Raw genomic sequence first — 22,940 nt, 5'->3', positions numbered from 1 at the left:
CAGAAAAGCTGGAAGTGGAGCTGTGGCTTAGATGGTAGAACATTAGTCTTGAGCAAAAGAAGCTAGGGACAGTCCTAGGCTCTGAGTTCAAGCCTGAGGAACAACACCAAAAAAACCGCCAAAACAAAATGAAACAAAACAAAACAAAAGCCAGGCACCAGTGGCTTACCACAGTAATCCTAGCTACTCAGGAGACTGAGATCTGAGGATTGCAGTTAGAAGCCAGCCTAGGCAGGAAAGTCTGTGAGACTGTTACCTCCAATTAACCATCAAAAAGAAAGACTGGGGGTGGAGGTGGGAGATGGGAAGGGGAAACAAAGGAGGAGGCAACAATGCTTGCTAAGAAATATACTCGTTATCTTACCCATGTAATTGTAACCCCTCTATCTGGTATTTTCATAATAAAAAAATAAAATTCTGGAATTGCAAAAGAAAAAACAAATAACAAATCATATATTACATTAAAAACAACAAAGAAAAAAAAAGACTGATCATGGTGGAGTGTGCATGTCATTCCAGTTACTATGTGGAAAGCATAAATAAAGAGGGTTGTAGTTCATGCGTTCCTAGGCATAAATGCAAGAACTATAGAACTATTGAAAAGTAGCTGATGTAGTGTGGCTCAAGTGGTAGAGAACCTGCTTAAAGCACAGGGTCCTGAGTTCAGTCTCTAGTACTACAAAAACAACCGTGTTCTCTGGCTGGGAAGGTGGCTCAGTGGTAGAGCGCTTGCCTTACATGCTTGAGGCCCTGGGTTCGATTCCTCAGCACCACATAAGCCCGAAGTGGCACTATGGCTCAAGTGGTGGAGCTCTAGCCTTGAGCTGAAGAGCTGAGGGACAGCGCTCAGGCCCAGAGTTCAGGCCCCACGACTGGACCCCCCAAAAAATAAAAAACCCTGTTCTGAAATAACTATATGACAAAACCATTAAAATGCAAAACAAGTAATTGCACAGAATTTATGTAAAAATTTCAAACACAGGAGAAGAAATGCCAAATATTAATGTTGGACATTTTATTTGTCTTTTTCCTAATAACATCTCTGTAAGGTTGATAGTATTTGTTTCACTTTACAGAAGAAGTAATAGATGCTTAGAAAAGCTAAGTAACGGAAGTGGCGCTGTAGCTCAAGTGGTAGAGTGCTCTCCTTGAGCTGAAGAGCTGAGGGACAACGCCCAGGCCCAGAGTTCAAGCCCCACGACCGACCAAAAAAAAAAAAAGCCAGGCGCTGGTGGCTCACGCCTGTAATCCTAGCTACTCAGGAGGCTGAGATCTGAGGATCGCGGTTCAAAGCCATCCCGGGCAGCAGAGACCGTGAGACTCCTATCTCCAATAAACCACCAGAAAACCGGAAGTGGCGCTGTAGCTCAAGTGGTAGAGCGCTTGCCTTGAGCTGAAGAGCTGAGGGACAGCGCCCAGGCCCAGAGTTCAAGCCCCACGGCCGACAAAAAAAAAAAAAAAAAGAAAAGCTAAGTAACCTCTACTTGTGTAATGAAACAAGCAAATCAAGGAGTCAAACTTGAATTCATATTCCTGACAATAAACTTTATCATGCAGTTTCTAATACATTTGTATAAACAGTACATGTTTCTTTAGGATATTGGTTTAATTGTAAAATTTTCACTTTTTCTTCAACTCTTTGTTCTGGAAATATATTTTGGAAAGAGGCTCTTTGACTTTCCCTGGTAATAAATATATAAAAATACTTCTATACACAAACTGACCAAAGAAGGATATACTTGGGGAAAATAATCCAAAGGTATAAATTCTGTGAACAACCAAAGTACTGTTTATCAAAACGAATACCAGGAGATGGAAACATGTTTTTTGGGGGTGGGGGAAGGGGAGGAATGGAGGGAGGAAGGGTGAGAAAATGCAGTCATGGTATTCAATATACACTATGTAAAAAATGAACTATGTAACTTGTAGGTAGGGACAGGAAGGGGAAAATGGGTGAAAAATAAGAAGGAATGACATTGTCCAAAAAGCATTGTACTCATAACCTGATTTATGGAATTTATGGAATTCTACTCCTTTCTATAACTCCTTGATAATAATTTAGAAATGCTGTGTGATGAATATCTATACATATACATATATTAGGTTTAGGGGAGGAGAAAAATCATGTTTTCTTTTGTGTTGCAATTAATATGCTTTTTATATTTGAACTTCAGATGTTCTATTTCTGATCACTATGTACATATGTCTCATAGGAGGATGCCCAGGATATGGATGCTTACACCCTGGCCAAGGCCTACTTTGATGTTAAAGAATATGATCGGGCAGCACATTTCTTACATGGCTGCAATAGCAAGAAAGCCTATTTCTTGTTCATGTATTCCAGATATCTGGTAAGGACCATTTTAAATGTTATTTTTTTTTTTGGTCAGTCATGGGATCTGAACTCTGGGCACCGTCCCTCAGCTCTTCAGCTCAAGGCTAGCATTCTACTACTTGAGCTACAGCGCCACTTCCAGCTTTTTTTTCTGCTTATGTGGTGCTGAGGAATCAAACCCAGGGCCTCATGCATGCAAGGCAAGCACCCTACCACTGGGCCAACTCCCAGCCCCATGTTTTTTCTTCAATGAAACATTTATATTTAGAACCAAGTGGGAAAGGTTTAACCTTTTAAATAGATTGAAAATGGGCCACCAAGTATATGTACATTTTTATTTTTTATATATTTTTTTGTCTGAGACTGGTACTAGAACTTGGTACCTGCTGCTGGTTTTCTACCAACTGAACCATGCCTCTAACCCCAGTAAATGTACTTTCTAAGTGTTTAATGGTAATAAAAATGAATGAAAAGTAAAGTTTTATAATAATGGCTACATGGAGCTGGGCATGGTGGCTCATACCTATAACTCCAGTTTAAGAGGATTGTGGCTTGGCTAGTCCAGACAGTAGCTGGGTTTTGGTGGTATGTAGCAGTCATCTCAACTATGTAGAAAGCCCAAATAAGAGAATGCTGGTCTAAGCTAACCTGGTCATTTGAACAACAACTAAAGCAAAAAGGGGTAGAGCTATTGTCTAACACCTTCAATGCAAGTACAAAATCTTGATTTTTATCATTAGTACCAGTAGGCACCTGTGACTGATATTAACAGGATAATTATATAATGTTCTTCATGTCTGTAAGTGTTTAGTATTAGGTTAATTTTTGTTGTTGCTTTTTTTTGTGCAAGTCCTGGGGCTTGAAAATGGGGCTTGGGTGCTGTCCTTGAACCTCTTTGTACTCAAAGCTAGTGCTCAAAACTTTGAGCCACAGCGCTATTTCTGAGTTTTTCCTGAGTAGTTTATTGGAGATAAGAGACTTTCCTACTTAGGTTGATTTCGAACCTTGATCTTATTTCTCAGCTTCCTGAGTAGCTAGGATTATAGAAGTAAGCCACCAGCACCTGGCTGCTCTGAGCTTTTTTGCTCAAGGCTAACACACTACTACCTGAGCCATAGCTTGACTTCTGGCTTTTTTGGAGCTTAATTGGAAATAAGAGTCTTTTGGACTTTCCTGCTTGGGCTAGAAATAATAATCCTTACATCTCAGCTTCCTGAGTTGCTAGTATTACAGGCATGAGCCACCAACAGCTGACTAAGAAATTGTTTTGAGAAAGTGAAGGAGAAAGATGAAGGAGGAGAGAGTTTGATTGGGATGTAGCAATACAGTGAGCCATTTCCTGTGCAGTAAATTGTGTTGATTTTTTTTTTTTTCTGTTTTGGTTGGTTGTGGGGCTTGACCTCTGGGCTTGAGTGCTGTCCCTAAGGTCTTTAGCTCAAGGCTAGTGTTCTACCTCTTGAGCCACAGCGCCACTTTTGCATTTCTGGTGGTTTATTGGAGATAAGAGTCTCATGGTCCTGCCCAGGCAGGCTTTGAACTGCGATCCTCAGATCTCAGCCTCCTGAGTAGCTAGGATTACAGGCAGGAGCCACTGATACCTGACTTGTGTTGGTTTTTTTATAATATATTTTTATTTTCTTTAAGTAGTTGTACAAAGGAGTTGCCATTCAACAGAGCAGTTTATAAAATACAGTGCCTCTTGATCAGTGTCACACCTTTTAACATTCTTACACATGTGGCAATATATATATATTTTTTTTTGGGTCCGGTCATGGGGCCTGTACTCTGGGCCTGTGCCCTGTCCCTCAGCTCTTCAGCTCAAGGCTAGCACTCTACCACTTGAGCCACAGCACCACTTCCGGCTTTTTTATTTTTGCTTATGTGGTGCTGAGGAATTGAACCCAGGACCTCAGGTATGCAAGGCAAGCGCTCTACCACTGTGCCATCTTCCCAGCCCAATATTTTTTTTCTTTATTGAGATTAAGTGATTATATAAATTTCACAAATTTCACAGTATTGTGGGATAATGATACTTAGTTAAAGTCAAACACATTTTAACTTTCACGAGGAACATTGTCATCACAGTCTATTTATTTATTTATTTATTTATTTATTTAGGGTCCGGTTGTGGGCCTGAACTCTGGGCCTGGGCTCTGTCCCTCAGCTCTTTAGCTCAAGGCTAGCACTCTACCACTTGAGCCACAGCGCCACTTCTGGCGTTTTTTTTTTCTGCTTATGTGGTGCTGAGGAATTGAACCCAGGGCCTCATGCATGCAAGGCAAGCGCTCTACCACTGAGCCACCTTCCCAGCCATGGTCTATTTATTTTTATTTTTTGTCTGTCGTGGGGCTTGAACTCTGGGCTTGGGCACTGTCCCTGAGCCCTTCCGCTCAAGGCTAGCTTTCTACCACTTGAGCCACAATGCCACTTCCGGTTTTCTGAGTGGTTTATTGGAGGTCAGAGTCTCATGGATTTTTCTGCCTGTGCTGGCTTTGAATGCAATCCTCAAAGTAGCTAGGATTACAGGTGTGAGCCACAGGCACCCAGCTGTCATCGTGGTCTATAAAGCTTATGGATTCTACAAACTTGGACACTATAGCTTTTTTTTTTAATCAAGTGATATGAACATTTCTTTCCTTTAGCTTAGTGTAAGCTGTTCTCACTTCTGTGTTGATTTTTTTTTTTTTTTTTGGTCGGTTGTGGGGCCTGAACTCTGGGCCTGGGAGCTGTCCCTCAGCTCTTCAGCTCAAGGCTAGCGCTCTACCACTTGAGCCTCAGCCCCACTTCCAGCTTTTTCTGCTTATGTGGTGCTGAGGAATTGAACCCAGGGCCTCATGCATACAAGGCAAACACTCTACCACTGAGCCACCTTCCCAGCCCCCCTGTGTTTGATTTTTAATTTATAATATTATCGCTTTATTTGTAATATGATATTTTATTTCATGGCTATTAAAATTGTGAATGCAAGTAAAATTAGTACTGTTGATAGTAATTAAACATGTGTATGCTTATTTGTTCTTTTGAGACAGGATCTTACTGTGTAACACAGGCTGGTCTGGAACTTGTGATTCTCCTGAAGCAGCCTCCTGAGTTCTGAAATTACCAAACACCTGACTGAAGTATAATTTTATTTTGGAACTTTTTGAATATATCTTTCTACTTTTCCTTATTTTATGTGTAAATGGATTTTTTAAAAAAAATATTAAGCTGTGAGCTGCTGGCTCATGTCTATAATCCTAGCTACTCAGGTGGCTGAGATCTGAGGATTGAAGATAGAAGACGCCTGGGCAGGAAAGTAAGATTCTTCAATTAAACCAAAATGTCAGAAGTGGATCTGTGAATCAAGTCATAGAGTGATATCTTTGAGCAAAACTCTGGACAGTGCCCTAGCCCAGAGTTCAAGTCCAATACTGGCAACAAAAACAACAATAACAAAAAATCCAGTTAGGGTTGGGAATGTGGCTTAGTGGTAGAGTGCTTGCCTAGCATGCATGAAGCCCTGGGTTCCATTCCTCAGTACCACATAAACAGAAAAAGCCGGAAGTGGAGCTGTGGCTCAAGTGGTAGAATGCTAGCCTCATGTAAAAGCAGCTCAGGGACGGTGCCCAGGCCTTGAGTTCAAGCCCCAGGACTGGCAAAAAAAAAAAATCCAATTATATAGTCCTTATTTTTAGATATTGTCTTAGTCAAGTATGGCAGCTTTTTGTGGTTTGCACTGTTTCATCCCCCTCCCCCAATTGTTTTTAGTTTTATTTATTTATTTTTGTTTTTTGAGATAGGGTCTTATCTATAGCCCAGATTAGCCTGGAAAAAAATTTTTTTAAAATTTTTTTTGCTGGTTCTGGGGCTTGAACTCTAGGCCTGCACTGTGTCCCTGGGCTTCTTTGGCTCAAGGCTAGCTCCCTACCACTTTGAGCCACAGCACTACTTCTGGCTTTTTCTGAGTAGTGTATTGGAGATAAAACTCTTAATGGACTTTCTTGCCCAGGCTGGCTTTGAACCGGCAATCCTCTGATCTCAGCCTCTTGAGTAGCTAGGATTACAGCCACCAGCACCCAGCCAAGCTTAGAATTTTTGGTTTTATTATTATTTTTTGCCAGTCCTGCGCTTGAACTCAGGGCCTGGGCATTGTCTTTGATAGCACTCTACCACTTGAGCCACAGTGCCACTTTCAGCTTTTCTTGTTTGTGTGGTACTGAGGAATTGAACCCAGGGTTTTGTGTATACAAGTCAAGCACTCTACCTCTAAGCCACATTCCCTGCCCAAGCTTGGATTTTTGATCCTCCTTTTTTCTTCTCCCAAGTGGAAGGATTACATATATATGTCCCAACTCCTGGCTCATTTTTTTTTTTTTTTTTTTTTTAAAGTACTGGTGTTTGAATTCACTCAGAACCTAAAGTCTCTGTGTTCCTAATTCTGTATTTTTATTGTGTAAAATATATATGAAATTTCCTTTTTTTTTTGATATTATTAGGGATCCAGTCATTCAGTGCCTTGTATATGCTCGACAAGTACTCTATTCATGGGCTATATCCCCATCCCTGAGAGAGAAAAAGAGAGGGAGGGGAGGGGGATAGGGAGAGAAGAGAGAGAGAGAGATATATATCAGTGTGTCAGTATAAGGGTATGAACTCAGGTACTCTACTGTTAAAGTTATGCCTTCAACCTAATTTTTGTTAAGGTATTTTGGAGATGGAGTCTTGCAAACTTTTCTACCTAGGTTGGTTTTTAACCAAAGTCCTCCAGATCTCAGCCACCTGAATAGTTAGGATTATAGGTGTGTACCAGGATCAGCCCTTGGATTTTGAGACAGCAGCTCCCTTAGGCTGGCTTTGAACTTAGTATATAGCACTCGCTGGACTTTAAATCTCAATCCTGCCTTACCTTTTGAATGCTAGGGTTCTGTGTATGCTCCACCTTGCCTGGCATTCACATATATTTTGTCATTTCTATCTCCACACTTGTGTGATATAGGCATACTCATAAACAAAATGTCTTACTCTCTGACGAATTTGATGTCATGATAACTTTAGTATGAACTGCTTCTGTTTGTATCTTTTAAAAATAATGGTAATGGTATTTACCCCCAATCTTTTTTCTCTCACTGTTACACTCTCTTTTTCTGTATGATGATGGATCAAACCCTAGAGCCTTGGATATGCTAAGCCCCCATGTTCTGGTACAGAGCTATAGCCCCCAGACCAGGGTATTAAATTTAATTATTATTATTATTTTTTTTTTGGGTGCAGTTGTGGGGCCTGAACTCTGGGCCTGGGTACTGTTCCTCAGCTCTTCAGCTCAAGGCTAGCACTCTACCACTTGAGCCACAGTGCCACTTCTGGCTTTTTTATTTTTGCTTATGTGGTGCTGAGGAATCGAACCCAGGGCCTCAGGCATGCAAGGCAAGCGCTCTACCTCTGAGCCACCTTCCCAGCCCTAAATTTAATTATTATTTGGTCAAATGTTGCACATTTTCTCCACTGTGTAGTTACTCTTTTTTAATTGGAATTAATCTACAATCTAAGGGGATGTACTTTAAGACCTACACTTCATTAAAACATTTCTTTTAAACTTAATATCAATTGTTAATTCTTGGCAGAAGTACTCTTTATCATGATGTTGTATGATGTTTTCCATTCTGGTATTCTCCACATTTGTTTCTTGAAGTTTGTCATTCTACTCTAAGCAGCACCATCCTTTTCCCATTTATTTATTTGGTATCAGTATGACTCATGGATCTTGTATTTTTAATTGTTTATAATCATTATTGCTTTAGTTACCCAGTCTTAGCCAGTAGGAGCTCCTGAATAATTTTTTAAAATTAGTGACCAAAAAAATAGATGAAATTTGGTTGGACAAGTCCAACACCAACCAAATTCTACTTAAAGTAGAATCAGGCTGCTAGTTTTAGAATGTGTTTCAGATCTAACTGAAAAAGATCCATTTGTTAATTTTTCTCTTACAGTCTGGAGAGAAAAAGAAGGATGATGAAACAGTTGATAGCCTAGGTATGATTTTTTTTTTGTTGTTGTTATCTTTTGACTTAAAAAGCAGGGTTTCAAAGTTATATGCCTATTTGACTCAGGCAGGTAATACAAATTGTTGTACATTGTAAATTACATAGTTTATCTCAGCTGCAGCAGTGTTGCCTAATGGGAAATCTGGGCCTGTCATTGCTAAGGATTTCTTTTCTGTTTCTTACAAACTGAAACTGAAAATTCTGTTTTAATGGAAGTTTCTGATTTTTAGCAGTAACTAATTTGAATAAAGTCAACTGTGTGGGTTTAATGAAATAGGATTGCAGAGCATTATCACTTGTAATTTACAAATAAATGGATTATGGTAGATGTTATTGACTGCTTGTATTTACCAGAGGTTTTAGGCAAAATTTGTTTGAGGCTAACAGCAATATATATAGATATATTTATATATGACACATATGTATGTATATATTATATATAATACATATTATATATAATGCATATATATACATATCTTTGAGAATGAAAATCAGCATTCTTCCTTAGATCAGACAATTTCTTTCTTAGGTCCTCTGGAGAAAGGACAAGTGAAAAATGAGGCTCTTAGAGAATTGAGAGTGGAGCTCAGCAAAAAACATCAAGCTCGGGAACTTGATGGATTTGGTCTTTATCTGTAAGTGTTGTGGTTTTTTGGAACTTTCTATATTTCTCAAATAGAAGGGAAAAGAATTAAACTCCTTGAGAGAGAATGGTAGGAAGAGGGGGTGAATGATTGATGGGGGTATATTATATATTTAAATGTGTCCATGGAAACCCCTCCCTTGTACAACTAATGTATGTTAGTAAAAAAAAAAAAAAAAAGAAATGAACAGAAGAATTAACCTCTTTTGTGATTATTTTCTTTTTTTTCCAGGTATGGTGTTGTGCTTCGAAAACTAGACTTGGTGAAAGAAGCTATCGATGTGTTTGTGGAGGCTACTCATGTTTTGCCTTTGCATTGGGGAGCCTGGTTAGAACTCTGTAACTTGATCACAGACAAAGAGATGGTAAATTGAGATGAGCTGCTCTAAGTTTTATATAATCTGTAATAATGTGTGTTTGGGGGTATGATGTTAACCTTTGATTATACTAGTTATAACGCAGCATCTTCCACTGTTTTGAAATCTTGATCATCATTTGATAATGACAGCTCTTGTTCAGTAGTTCTCATTAGTCTATGTCCCTTTATTTTAAAATGTTTTTCATATTTATATTTTCACATTCAAGATTTGCTGTAACTTCTTGTACAGACTCAACGGTAGTTTCTCTCCTGATTCCAAAGAGAAGATTTCCTTTCTCTATTTTTTTTCTTTTGGGGAGAAAGGTGCCAGTTAATTTAGAACTTGAACATAAGCCATCTCACTCAAGTTTGGGTTACTTTTTTTTTTTTTGTCAATCTTGGGGCTTGAACTCAGGGCCTCGGCCCTGTCCCTGAGCTGCTTTTGCTCAAGGCTAGCACTCAACCACTTGAGTCACAGTGCTACTTCTGGCTTTTTCTGTTTTTCTGGTACTGAGGCATGGAACCCAGGGCTTCATGCATGCTGGGCAAGCACTCTACCACTAAGCCACATTCCCAGCCCTTCAACGTTTTTTCTTTTTTCTTTTTTTTTTTGGCTGTTGTGGGGCTTGAACTCTGGGCCTGGGCTCTCTCCCTCAGCTCTTCAGCTCAAGGCTAGCACTCTACCACTTGAGCCACAGTGCCACTTCTGGTTTTCTGAGTGGTTTTTGGAGATAAAGAGTCTCATGAACTGTCTTGCCTGGGCTGGCTTTGAACCGTGATCCTCAAATCTCAGCCTCCTGAGTAGCTAGGATTACAGGTGTGAGCCACCAGTGCCTGGCTCCTCTAACTTTTCTTAAACACGTTATTACTCATTCTTTTTTTTTTTTTTTTTTTTTTTTTTCAGTCATGGGGCTTGAACTATGGGCCTGGGCACTGTCCCTCAGCTCTTCAGCTCAAGGCAAATGCTCTATACTTGAGCCATAGCGCCACTTCCAGTTCTGGTGGTTTATTGGAGATAAGAGTCTTATGGACTTTACTCTCTGAGCTGGCTTTGAACCTCTATCCTCAGATCTCAGCCTCCTGAGCAGCTAGGATTACAGGTGTGAGCCATCAGCACCCAGTTTTATTATATCATTCTTTTGGCAGAAATTTGCAGTTGTTTTTATTACATATCATTTTCAGTTGCATGATAGGATCTACCTTACCAGTCCAATCATATTTTTCCAATAAATAGCTTCCTCAAATCAAACTAGTTTCCTGCTCTACTTATCTTTATTCATGTCTGTTTTTCCTGTACTTCCATTTTGTTGCCCTTGCCTATAATATTGTATTCTCCCTCTCCCCCTCTCCCCCTTCCTCCCTCCCATCTCCTCCTCCCCCTCTCACCGTTTCTCTTTCCCTCTCTCCCTGTACTTCTCACCCCCCCCCCCCCCCAACCTCTCTTGTTTGTCCTGGGGCTTGAATTTTGAGCCTGGGCTCTGTCCCTGAGCTTCTTTATGCTCAAGGCTAGCACTCTACCACTTGAATCAGAGGATCACTCTCCGCTTTTTCTGAGTAGTTTTTGGGAGGTAAGAGTCTCATAGACTTTCCTGCTGGACTGGCTTTGAACCACTGATGCTCAGATTTCAGTCTCTTGAGTAGATAGGATTACAGATGTGAGCCTGGCTCTCTTTTTTATTTAATCCTACCCATCCTCTAAGACTTGACTCAAATTCTGTTTTTGTTTTTTTTTTGGCGGTTGTGGGGCTTGAACTCTGGGCTTGGGCGCTGTCCCTGCGTTCTTCAGCTCAAGGCGAGCATTCTACCGCTTAAGTCACAGTGCCACTTCCGGATTTCTAGTGGTTTTTATTGGAGATAAGAGTCTCACAGGGCTGGGAAGGTGGCTCAGTGGTAGAGTGCTTGCCTCGCATGCATGAGGCCCTGGGTTCAATTCCTCAGCACCACATAAGCAGAAAAAGCTGGAAGTGGTGCTGTGCCTTCAGTGGTAGAACGCTAGCCTTGAGCTGAAGAGCTGAGGGACAGCGCCCAGGCCCAGAGTTCAGGCCCCATGACCGGCCAAAAAAAAAAAAAGTCTCACGGACTTTCCTGCCTGGGCTGGCTTTGAACTGTGTGCCGGCTTTACCTCAAATTCTTGTTTGTTTGTTTTCTTTCTTTCAGTTTATTTTATCCCAATTGTATTTTAGTTGTCACTTAAATTACCCTGTATTCATTTTTAGATGCACTAATACAATTTTAGTGATAAATACCTTGAGACAATGAAGATCCTTAATGTTCATTTGGGAGAAATATCAATTTATTAAGCATGTTTCTCTCCCCCCTCTTCCCTACCCACCACCCCCCATTCTCTCTTCTGCTAGCTGAAGTTCCTGTCTTTGCCAGACACTTGGATGAAAGAATTTTTTCTGGCTCACATATATACAGAATTGCAGTTGATAGAGGAGGCCCTTCAAAAATATCAGAATCTCATTGATGTGGGCTTTTCTAAGAGCTCATATATTGTTTCCCAAATTGCCGTTGCCTATCACAATATCAGAGGTAAGTGAATAAGGACAATGAAATACTGTTAGGTCCTGAGAGGTACATTGTATTATCTTCTGAACCCTCTATCTTCTTTTGGCAGATATTGACAAAGCCCTCTCCATTTTTAATGAGCTAAGGAAACAAGACCCTTATAGGATTGAAAATATGGACACATTCTCCAACCTTCTTTATGTCAGGGTAATAAGTTGTTTCCTTTGCTCGGGTTTGATTAAACTCTTCTGTGCTTTAGTGTCTTGAATTAGATTGTTACCTATTTGCATTAGTTATAAGAAAGGTAAATTGATGCAGTTTTTAGATGATCTTTCTTTTTTTTCCCCCAGAGCATGAAATCTGAATTAAGTTATTTGGCTCATAACCTTTGTGAAATTGATAAATATCGTGTAGAAACCTGCTGTGTAATTGGTAAGGATCAATGATATTTTTTCTTTTAACATTTATCCTCTTTTTTTTTTTTTTCCCGTTGGTCGTGGGGCTTGGACTCTAGGCTTGGGTGCTATCCCTCAGCTCTTCAGCTCAAGGCGAGCGTTCTACCGCTTGAACCACAGCGCCACTTCTGATTTTCTAGTGGTTTATTGGAGATGAGAGTCTCATGGACTTTCCTTGTCCGGGCTGGCTTTGAACCATGGTCCTCAGAACTCAACCTCCTGAGTAGCTAGGATTACAGGCGTGAGCCACCAACGGCCATTTATCCTTTTTTTTGGGGGGGGGGGTCCGGTCATGGGGCCTGAACTCCGGGCCTGGGCGCTGTCCCTCAGCTCTTCAGCTCAAGGCTAGCGCTCTACCACTTGAGCCACAGCGCCGCTTCCGGCTTTTTTCTTTTTGCTTATGTGGTGCTGAGGAATCGAACCCAGGGCCTTGAGCATGCAAGGCAAGCGCTCTACCACTGAGCCACCTTCCCAGCCCCTATCCTTTTTTTTTTTTTTTTTTGTCGGCCGTGGGGCTTGAACTCTGGGCCTGGGCGCTGTCCCTCAGCTCTTCAGCTCAAGGCGAGCACTCTACCACTTGAGCTACAGCGCCACTTCCGGTTTTCTGGTGGTTTATTGGCGATAGGAGTCTCACAGTCTCTCCTGCCCGGGCTGGCTTTGAACCTCGATCCTCAGATCTCAGCCTCCTGAGTAGCTAGGATTACAGGCGTGAGCCACCAGCGCCCGGCTCCTATCCATTTTTTAAAGTAGTACATATATAAAAATAACAACAGTGCCTATAATCCTAGCTACACAGGAGGCTGAGATTTGAGAATCATAGTTTGAGGCCAGCTTGGGCATGCAAATCCACAAGACTTTTGTCTCTTGCTAACCAGCAAAACATGGAAAGTAGAAGTGTTGCTCAGGTGGTAGAGCACCTGCCATCAGCATAGGGCTTTAAATTCGAGTCCCCAATACTATCACAAAGAAAAAAAATAACAGTGTTAGAATGTTAAAGGTATGCCAGAGAAAGTTTAATCTCAACCCTATGGTTGTTTGGCGAATGTGACTCCAGAATATTTTCCTATTCAAAGAGTAAAAATGTTTATGTTTGTATATGTGCATACAGTTTGTCTGCAAAAATGATTGCATTTTTCATGTTCTTCATGTTGCTTTGTAGGTTTTTTTTTTTTTTTTGTGAACATACTGTACAGAGGGGTTACAATTACATGGGCAGGATAATGCGTACATTTCTTACCAAGCATTGCAGCCTCCTCCTTTGTTTACCCTTCACCTCCCTTCCCAGCCTCCCCCCTCCCCCCCGTAGGTTTTTTTTGTTGTTGGTAGTACTGGGATTTGAACTTGGGACCTTTCGCTTGCCTGGCTGTTGCTCTACTGTTTGAACCACACCTCCAGACCTGTTTTTTGCTTGTTTGAGAGTTTCTTTATACAGTGGTCTTTTTTTTTTTTGGGTCCGGTTTTGGGGCCTGAACTCTGGGCCTAGACACTGTCCCTCAGCTCTTCAGCTCAAGGCTAGCGCTCTACCACTTGAGCCACAGCGCCACTTCCGGCTTTTTTCTTATGTGGTGCTGAGGAATCGAACCCAGGGCCTCAGGCATGCAAGGCAAGCACTCTACCACTGAGCCACCTTCCCAGCCCTATACAGTGGTCTTGAGCCTCAATCCTACAGCTCTTAGTCTCTGGAGCAGCTAGGATTATGGCATGAGCCACTGGCTTCTGCCTTTTTCTTTTTCTTTTTTTTTTTTGTCAGTTGTGGGGCTTGATCTCTGGGCTTGGGCACTGTCCCTTCGCTCTTCAGCTCAAGGCAAGCGCTCTACTGCTTGAGCCACAGCACCACTTCTGGTTTTCTAGTGGTTTATTGGAGATAAGAGTCTCACGGACTTTCCTTGCCCATGCTGGCTTTGCACCATGATCCTCAGATCTCAGCCTTCTGAGTAGCTAGGATTACAGGCATGAGCCACTGGCGCCCAGCATGGCTTGTTCTTTCTTTTCTTTTTTTCCTTTTTTGTTGGTTGTGGGGCTTGAACTCTGGGCCTGGGTGCTGTCCCTGAGCTCTTCAGCTCAAGGCCAGTGCTCTAGCACTTGAGCCACAGTGCCATTTCTGATTTTCTGGTGGGTAATAGGAGATTAGAGTCTCATAGTCTTTTCTGCCCTGGCTGATTTTGAGCCATGATCCTCAGATCTCAGCTTCCTGAGTAGCTAGGATTATAGAGGTGAGCCACCAGTGCCTGGCTTAATATTTTCTTTTTAAGTTAATACATCTTTGCTACTTTTCCCTTTTAGTACATTTTGGCTCCTTTTTCCCTTTCCCTTTTCCTTTCTTTCTATCTCCCTCCTTCCCTTCCTCCCCCCCTCTCTTTTTTTTTTCTTCCTACCTTCCTTCCTCTCCCTTCCCTCCCCCCCCCTCCACTCTTTCTCCTCGCTCTGGTGTACCAGGGATGAAATGCAAGGCCTCATTGTATATGTTAGGCAAATGTTCTACTACATCTGAACTACATCCCATCCTTTGTTCTTGTTGTTTTGCCAGTCCTGGGGCTTAAACTCAGGGCCTGTATGCGGTCCCTGAGCCTCTTTGTGCTCAAGGCTAGCATTCTACCACTTGAGCCACAGCACCACTTCTGGCTTTTTCTAAGTAGTTTATTGGAGATAAGATTCCTCATGGACTTTCTTTTTTGGGCTTGCTTTGAACCATGATCCTGAGATCTCAGCCTCCTGAGTAGCTAGGATTACAGGTGTGAGCCACCAGTGCCCAGCCCTTCTGTTTTGTTGTTGTTTTATGTGCTATTCCTGGGGCTTGAACTTAGGGCCTGGGCACTGTCCCTGAGCTTTTGTGCTCAAAGCTAGTACTCTACCACTTGAACTACAGCTTTACTTGTGGCTTTTTCTTTTTCTTTTTCCAGTCCTGGGGCTTGAACTCAGGGCCTGGGCACTGTCCCTGAGATTTTTTATTTTTTCTAAAGGCTAGCACTCTACCACTTCAGCTACGGTGCCTTTTTTTTTTTTTTTTCTGTTTATGTGGTAATGAGGAATTGAACTCAGGGCTTCATACATGCCAGGCAAACACTCTGTTACTAAGCCACTTTCCCAGCCCTCCACTTGTGATTTTTTTGGTGAATAATCAGAAATAAAGAGTCTCATGGACTTTTCCTGCCTGGGCTGGCTTCAAACCATGTTCCAAAGATCTCAGCCTCCTCAGTAGCTAGGATTACAGGCATGAACCACTAGTGCCCAACTAAGGTGAGTTTTTTAAGCAATTGCAACAGTTAAAATGTCCTGGTAATTATAATGTGTTATGCAGTTTACATTGTTGACTCTTTTATTATTCTCCTTTTGTAGATGAACAAATTAATGCACAATGTAAATTGCTTAGCTACAAAGGAGACTTGAGATCTGAGAATAATGGTTCAAAGCCAGCCCAGGCAGGAAAGGCTGTGAGACTCTTATCTACAATTAAGCACCAAAAAAAGCCACAAATGGAGTTGTGACTGAGTGGTAGAGTACTACTCTTTAGTGAAAAGGTTCAGGATAGCACATAGGTCTTGAGTTCAAGCTCTAGGACCAACACACACACACACAGTCTCTCTCTCTCTCTCTCTCTTTCATTGTTATCATCTAGAGATTACAACACACACACACACACACACAGTCTCTCTCTCTCTCTCTCTCTCTTTCATTGTTATCATCTAGGATTACAACATACACACACACACACACACACACACACACACACACACACACACACACACACATACTCTCTCTCTCTCTCTCTCTCTCTCTCTCTCTCTCATTGTTATCATCTAGAAGATTACCTGTTCAACCTTGTTTGAAATCTTTTGTCATCCTAACTCCTTTAGCAGCTTCAACTTATAGCCTTACTACCTGTACCCAAATTTTTGTTTTTTTTTAATCCCCCCACCTTCATTTTTTGTAAGTAGAAGTTCACCTTTGGGCACTGTGCCTAGAATCTGCTCACTCTGTCTCTAGATCTTGGGTACAGAAACAAAGATGTCCTTGTGTAGGGTACAGAGCACTCCTTTTTTCTAGATTAACATAAAATTGAGTTTAAACTTAATCAGCTGTAGGGGACAGTTGATGTAATTGATTTCTCCTGAATCGAAAGTGAGATTAAATAAGAGTAAATGTTTTTTTTAAATGGAGGTTTGGCCACTTGGTTGTTTTCCCAAAATGGAATCCTATTACATAATTTCTCCCTAACTTGATTTTTTCACTTGATAGTATTTCATGTTCTCTGCAAGTTAGTATATGTACATTGATAGCTTTTTTTCTATCCAGCTTACTTGTATCCATACAATTTATAAATAAAGGCCCTTTGCCAGTCCTGGGGCGTGAACTCAGGGCCTGTGTGCTATCTCTGAACCTATTCAATGACAAAATATTCTCTACCATTTGAGCCACAGCTTTATTTCTGTTTTGGGGTTTTATTTTTTATTTTTTTGGTGGTTAATTGGAGGTAAGAGTCTAATGGACATTCCTGCCTAGGATGACTTTCAACCACGGACCTCTGATCTTTGCCTCCTGAGTAGCTATCATGACAGGTGTGAGCCACGGGTGCCCAGCTTGTCAAGGAGATTTCTATTTTTATTTAATTTTTAATTTTTAAAATTTTGTTGGTTGTAGAGTTTGAACTCAGGGCCTGGGTCATGTCCCTGAGCTCTTTTTCTCAAGGTTAGTGCTCTACCCCTTTGAACCACAGCTGTACTTACAGTTTTCTTGTGGTTAATTGGACTTTCTTGCCCTGGTTGGCTTTGAACCATGATCATTGGATCTCAGTCTCCTGAGTAGCTAGGATTACAGTCATGAGCCATCAAGTGCTCAGCAATGGAAATTTTTTTGTGTTTCTCCCCCACCCCCCTGCCCTCCCCATTGCAGGGCTTGAATTTAAGGCATGGATGCTGCCCTTGAGCCTCTTTGTACTCAAGGCTAGCACTCTATAACTTGAGACACAGTGCCGCTTCCAGTTTTTGAGTGGTTAATTGGAGATAATAGTCTCACACGGGAACTTTTCTGGACAGGCTGGTTTTGAACTGCAATCCTCAGATCTCAGCCTCTTGAGTATCTAGGATCATAGGCATGAGCCACCAGCGCCCAGCACAAAGGATATTTTTACTTTTATTTTTTTATTTATTTATTTATTTTTGTTGGTCGTGGGGCTTGAACTCTGGGCCTGGGCGCTGTCCCTCAGCTCTTCAGCTCAAGGCGAGCGCTCTACCACTTGAGCTACAGCGCCACTTACGGTTTTCTGGTGGTTTATTGGAGATTAGAGTCTCACAGTCTCTCCTGCCCGGGCTGGCTTTGAACCGCGATCCTCAGATCTCAGCCTCCTGAGTAGCTAGGATTACAGGCGTGAGCCACCAGCGCCCGGCTTTACTTTTATTTTTTATTTTTTGTCAGTCCTGGGACTTGAATTCAAGGTCTGGGCACTGTCCCTGAGCTTCATTTGCTCAAGGCTAGCACTGTACTACTTGAGCCACAGTGCCACTTCCAGTTTTTTCTGTTTATGTGGTACTAAAGAATCGAATCCAGGGCTTCATGCATGCTAGGCAAACACTCTACTACTAGGCCACATTCCCAGTAACTTTTTTTTTTTGGGGGGGGGGGGGGTCCAGTCGTGGGGCCTGAACTCTGGGCCTGGGCGCTGTCCCTCAGCTCTTCAGCTCAAGGCTAGCACTCTACCACTTGAGCCACAGCACCACTTCTGGCTTTTTTCTTTTTACTTATGTGGTACTGAGGAATCGAACCCAGGACCTCATGCATGCAAGGCAAGTGCTCTACCACTGAGCCATCTTCCCAGCCCCCAATAACATTTTTTTTAATTTAATTTTATTTTTTTTTGTGAACCCAGTAACATTTTTTAATTATTATCTTTAAGTAGTTGTACAAAGAAGTTTCCATTCTGCAAAACAGTATATGAATACACAGTGTCTGACAACATTGCCCCTCCTAACCCTTCCCTTCTCCCACTTTAAAAAAAAAAATTGGGGGGGAGGGGGGAGGCTGGGAAGGGAGGTGAAGGGTAAACAAAGGAGGAGGCTGCAATGCTTGGTAAGAAATGTATGCATTATCCTGCCCATGTAATTGTAACCCCTCTGTACAGTATGTTCTCACATAAAATAAAATTAAATTAAAAAAAAATTCTAAAAACTAAAAAAAAAAAAAAAATTGAGATAGGTGATTACATAAATTTCACATATTTCACAGTATTGTGGAATAGTGGTACTTAGTTAAAGTCACAAACACATTTTAACCTTCATGAGGCAAATTATCATTATCATGGTCTATAAAGTTTGTGAATTCTATGAGCTTTGACAATACAAATTATTTTTCTCACCTCAGGTGATGTTGACATTTCTTTCCTTTTGCTTAGTGTAAGCTATTCCCCCTTTCCCTCTCATTCCTCCCTTCCCTTCACTGTCTTTGGGTTGCTTAGTTCTTTTTCTTCTATGTCCAGTGCAGCTGATGGGCCCCTTTGTTTATGTTGTTCCGTTTTCCACTTATTCTGTTCCTCCTTCTGGCTTCCCTCAGTTGTGTGCATATATTTACCATAAATCTATCTGGTCAAGAACATGGAGTCATTTAGTGATGATACGACAAAATGACTGGCTGTCCGTTGTTTCTCGAGTCCTGTTTACTTTGTCATATCTTCTTGTATTTTGGCTTTAGCATACACATATCAGGGAGACCATGTGCTGTTCTTGGCTTACCTCACTCAAAATAATTTGCTCTAGTTCAATCCATTTCCCTGCAAATGCCATTATTTTGTCCTTTCTAATGGCTGTATAAGTATTCCATTATATATAGGTACCACAGTTTTTGGATCCACTCATCAGTAGTGGGGCATCTGGGCTGTTTCCAAATCTTGGCTATTGTGAACAGTGTTTCAATAAACATGGAGATGCATGTGTCTTTGTATACTGGTTCCTGTTGTTCAGGATAGATGCCTAGGAGTGGTATGGCTGGGTCATAGGGGAGATCTATATTTAGCTTTTGAGGTACCTCCAGACTGCTTTCCAGAGTGGTTGTATTAGTGTACATTCCCACCAGCAATGCAGTAGGGTTCCTCTTTCTCCGCATTCCCTCCAGCATTTGTCATTGGCTGAATTTAGGATGTGGGCCATTCTGACTGGAGTAAGGTGTTATCTCAGTGTTGTTTTTATTTGCATTTCCTTTACAGCCAGGGACTGCTCATGTGCCAGGGACCTCATGTGTTTCTTTGTCATTTTTATCTCTTCCTCTGAGAGGTCTCTTTAGCCCCCTTACCCATTTCAAGATTGCTTTGTTAGGTTTGTGAGGGGTTAGTTTCTTGAGTTCCCTTTATATAATGGATATTAGACCCTTGTCTGATATGTTGCTGATAAATAATTTTTCCCAATTAGTTGGCTGTCTTTCTAGTTTGGTTGCTATTTCTTTATCTGTGCAGAAACTTTTTTTGGTTGGTTATGGGGCTTGAACTCTGGGCTTGGGTGCTGTCCCTGCGCTCCTCAGCTCAAGGCAAGCGCTCTGCCACTTTATTGGAGATAAGAGTCTCACAGACTTTCCTGCCTGGGCTGGCTTTGAACCTCGATCCTCAGATCTCAGCCTCCTGAGTAGCTAGGGTTACAGGCGTGAGCCACTTGCACCTGGCTTGTGCAGAAACTTTTTTTTTGGGGGGGGGTCCAATTGTGGGGCCTGAACTCTGGGCCTGGGTGCTGTCCCTTAGCTCTTCAGCTCAAGGCCAGTGCTCTACCAATTGAGCCACAGTGCCACTTCGGCTTTTTTCTTTTTGCTTATGTGTTGTTGAGGAATTGAACCCAGGGCCTCATGCATGCAAGGCAAGCGCTCTACCACTGAGCCACTTCCCAGCCCTTGCAGAAACTTTTTATTTTAAGGTAGTCCATTTATCGAGTAGTCCCATTTATCGAGTCTTTCTCCAATATGTTGTGACCCTGGTACTCTTTTCATGAAGTCCCTGCCTGTGCACAAGTGTCTCTCCTACTCTGTCCTGTAGTAGTTTCAGAGTATCAGGTTTGATGTTAAGATCTTTAATCCATTTTGAGTTGATGTTAGTGCATGGTGACAAGCTAGGGTTCACTTTCAGTTTTCTGCATGCAGCTGCCCAGAACCAGTAGTTGAAGAGGCTATGCTTCTTCCACTGTATGTCTTTGGCTCCTTTGTCAAATATCAACTGACTGTATGTATGCAGCTTTATATCTGGGTCCTCTAATCTGTTCCATTGGTCTTTTGGAACTTTTTAATTTCTTCTGTGAACCCAGATGTTGCTCAGCAGTGTGCTATTTAATTTCCATGTGTTTGAGTTTCTTCTACTCTACACCTTGTTATTGAGAACTAGTTTGATTCCACTATGGTCAGATAGAATACAGGGGATTATGTTGATCCTCTTGTATTTGCTTAAATTCCTTGTATGAACTAAGATATGATCTATTTTAGAAAAAGTTCCATGGGCTGCTGAGAAGAATGTGTACTGGGTTGTTGTTGGGTGAAAAACTTGGTATATGACGGTTAAGTCTTGAGATATGGCATCATTTAATTTGGAGACGTCTTTGCCAATTCTTTGGTTGGTAGACGTGTCTTTTGGTGAGAGCGGAGTATTAAAGTCTGCTAGTATTATTGTATTTGAATCCATCTTTTCCTGCAAATCTGAGAGTATTTGCTTAACATATTGGGGTGTACCAATGTTAGGAGAGTATAGATTGACAATGGTAATTTTCTCTTCTTGGATTGTTTCCTGTATTAATATATAGTTACCTTCTTTGTCTTTTGGAAATGTTTTTAATGTAAAGTTTATTTTATCAGATATCAGAGTGGCAACTCCTGCCTTCTTGTTGGGGGCATTTGCATTGCAGATCTTCTCCATCCTTTCACTCGGAGTTTGCTTTTATCTTTGGCTGTGAGGTGGGTCTCCTGAAGACAGCAAATCATTGGATCTTGTTTTCTGATCCAATCTACAGTTCTTTTTCTTTTGGGTGAGTTGAGTCCATTAATATTTATGGGTTTTTTTTGTTTTTTTTTTTTTTTGGGTCCGGTTGTGGGGCCTGAACTCTGGGCCTGGGTGCTGTCCCTCAGCTCTTCAGTTCAAGGCTAGCACTCTACCACTTGAGCCACAGTGCCACTTCCGGCTTTTTTCTTTTTGCTTATGTGGTGCTGAGGAATCGAACCCAGGGCCTCATGCATGCAAGGCAAGTGCTCTACCACTGAGCCACCTTCCCAGCCCCAATATTTATGGTTATTATAGAGAGGTATGTTGTGTTTCCTGTCATTTTTCTACTTTCCTAAGTTTTTCTTCTTTCCTTTCCTCCTGTGTTTAGTAAGTTGGTCTCCTAACGATATCTATCTGGTATGGATCCCTGTTCCTGATTGCTTTCTTTGGATTGTAATCCTTCTCTTAACATTCTTTGTAATGCTGGCTTATTGTTTATGAATTCATTTAGTTTTTCTTTACTATTAAAAATTTTAGTTTCTCCATCAAATGTAAATGCTAGCCTTGCTGGATGTACCAGTCTAGGCTGGCAGTTATTGGTTATCAGGGCTTGGATGGTACTTTCCCAGGCTTTCCTTGCATTCAGTGTCTTGTGTGGAGAGATCTGCAGTAATTCTACTTTTTTTCCCATTGTAATATAACTCCTTTTTTTCTTATGCTGCATGTAAGATTGCTTATTTATTGCTAAAGTCTTGTATTTTTACTGTAATGTGCCTAGCAGTGTTCCTCCTGGGATCTTGCTTGTTAGGTGTTCTGTAGTCCTCTGTTAGGTAGGTAAGATTTTCTTTTTCTTTTTTTTTTTTTTTTTGGTCATGGGACTTGAACTCGGCCTGGGTGCTACCTCTGAGCTTTTCAGTTCAAGGTGAACACTCTACCACTTGAGCCACAGCACCACTTCCAAGATTTTTCTCTCTCTCTTTTTTTTTTTTTTGGTCGGCTGTGGGGCTTGAACTCTGGGCCTGGCCGCTCTCCCTCAGCTCTTCAGCTCAAGGTGAGCACTCTACCACTTGAGCTATAGCGCCACTTCTGGTTTTTCTGGTGGTTATTGGAGATAGGAGTCTCATGGTCTCTCCTGCCCGGGCTGGCTTTGAACTGCGATCCTCAGATCTCAGCCTCCTGAGTAGCTAGGATTACAGGCGTGAGCCACCAGCGCCCGGAGATTTTTCTCTTTTAAGATGGGAAATTTTCAGTGATGATCTTATTGAATAAGTGTTGCATTCCTTTATTCTAGTATTCCTCCCCTTTGTCCACCCCAATTATAGGAAGGTTAAATTTCTTGGCAGAGTCTGCTTGTTGTTAGACTTCCCTTTGGCATTTTTTGAGTGTTTTTTCCATATCTGTAACTTTTTTTTTCCAGTGCCTGCATTTCTTCAGTATCGGATATTCTTTTTTCCATTTCATTCACTCTATTAACTGTGGCTTCTATTGTGGTTTGCATGGAGGAAATTGAATTTTGCATGGAGGAAATTGAGCCATTTCCTTTGTTCTTTATATTTCTGATCTATTTCTTGTTTTAATTCTTGAGTCATTGCCTCTATTATCTCTTGGGTGTAGTTTGTCTTCCATTTCTTTTTTTTTTTCCTGGACATGGGGCCTGAACTCTGGGCCTGAGCACTGTCCCTC

General features: G+C 41.5%; 1 protein-coding gene across 2 annotated transcripts in view; it reads left to right on the top strand.

The window, feature by feature from the left end:
- The window catches only part of Cdc23 (cell division cycle 23), a 36,627-nt gene that overhangs the window by 4,150 nt on the left and 9,537 nt on the right, over positions 1-22,940 (top strand). For both annotated transcript variants that reach the window (XM_042692025.1, XM_042692024.1), the window contains exons 3-9: positions 2,214-2,351; positions 8,302-8,344; positions 8,885-8,990; positions 9,231-9,363; positions 11,714-11,891; positions 11,977-12,074; positions 12,218-12,299. In XM_042692025.1, the coding sequence (XP_042547959.1) occupies positions 2,214-2,351; positions 8,302-8,344; positions 8,885-8,990; positions 9,231-9,363; positions 11,714-11,891; positions 11,977-12,074; positions 12,218-12,299 (778 nt within the window). The remainder of the gene's footprint in view (positions 1-2,213; positions 2,352-8,301; positions 8,345-8,884; positions 8,991-9,230; positions 9,364-11,713; positions 11,892-11,976; positions 12,075-12,217; positions 12,300-22,940) is intronic.

Source organism: Dipodomys spectabilis, unplaced genomic scaffold, assembly GCF_019054845.1.
Source record: "Dipodomys spectabilis isolate Male_0828 unplaced genomic scaffold, ASM1905484v1 ptg000147l, whole genome shotgun sequence".
In the NCBI taxonomy this organism is placed as follows: Eukaryota; Metazoa; Chordata; class Mammalia; order Rodentia; family Heteromyidae; genus Dipodomys; species Dipodomys spectabilis.
The sequence above is the reverse complement of the archived record's forward strand: the minus strand, read 5'-3'. Positions and strand labels throughout refer to the sequence as shown.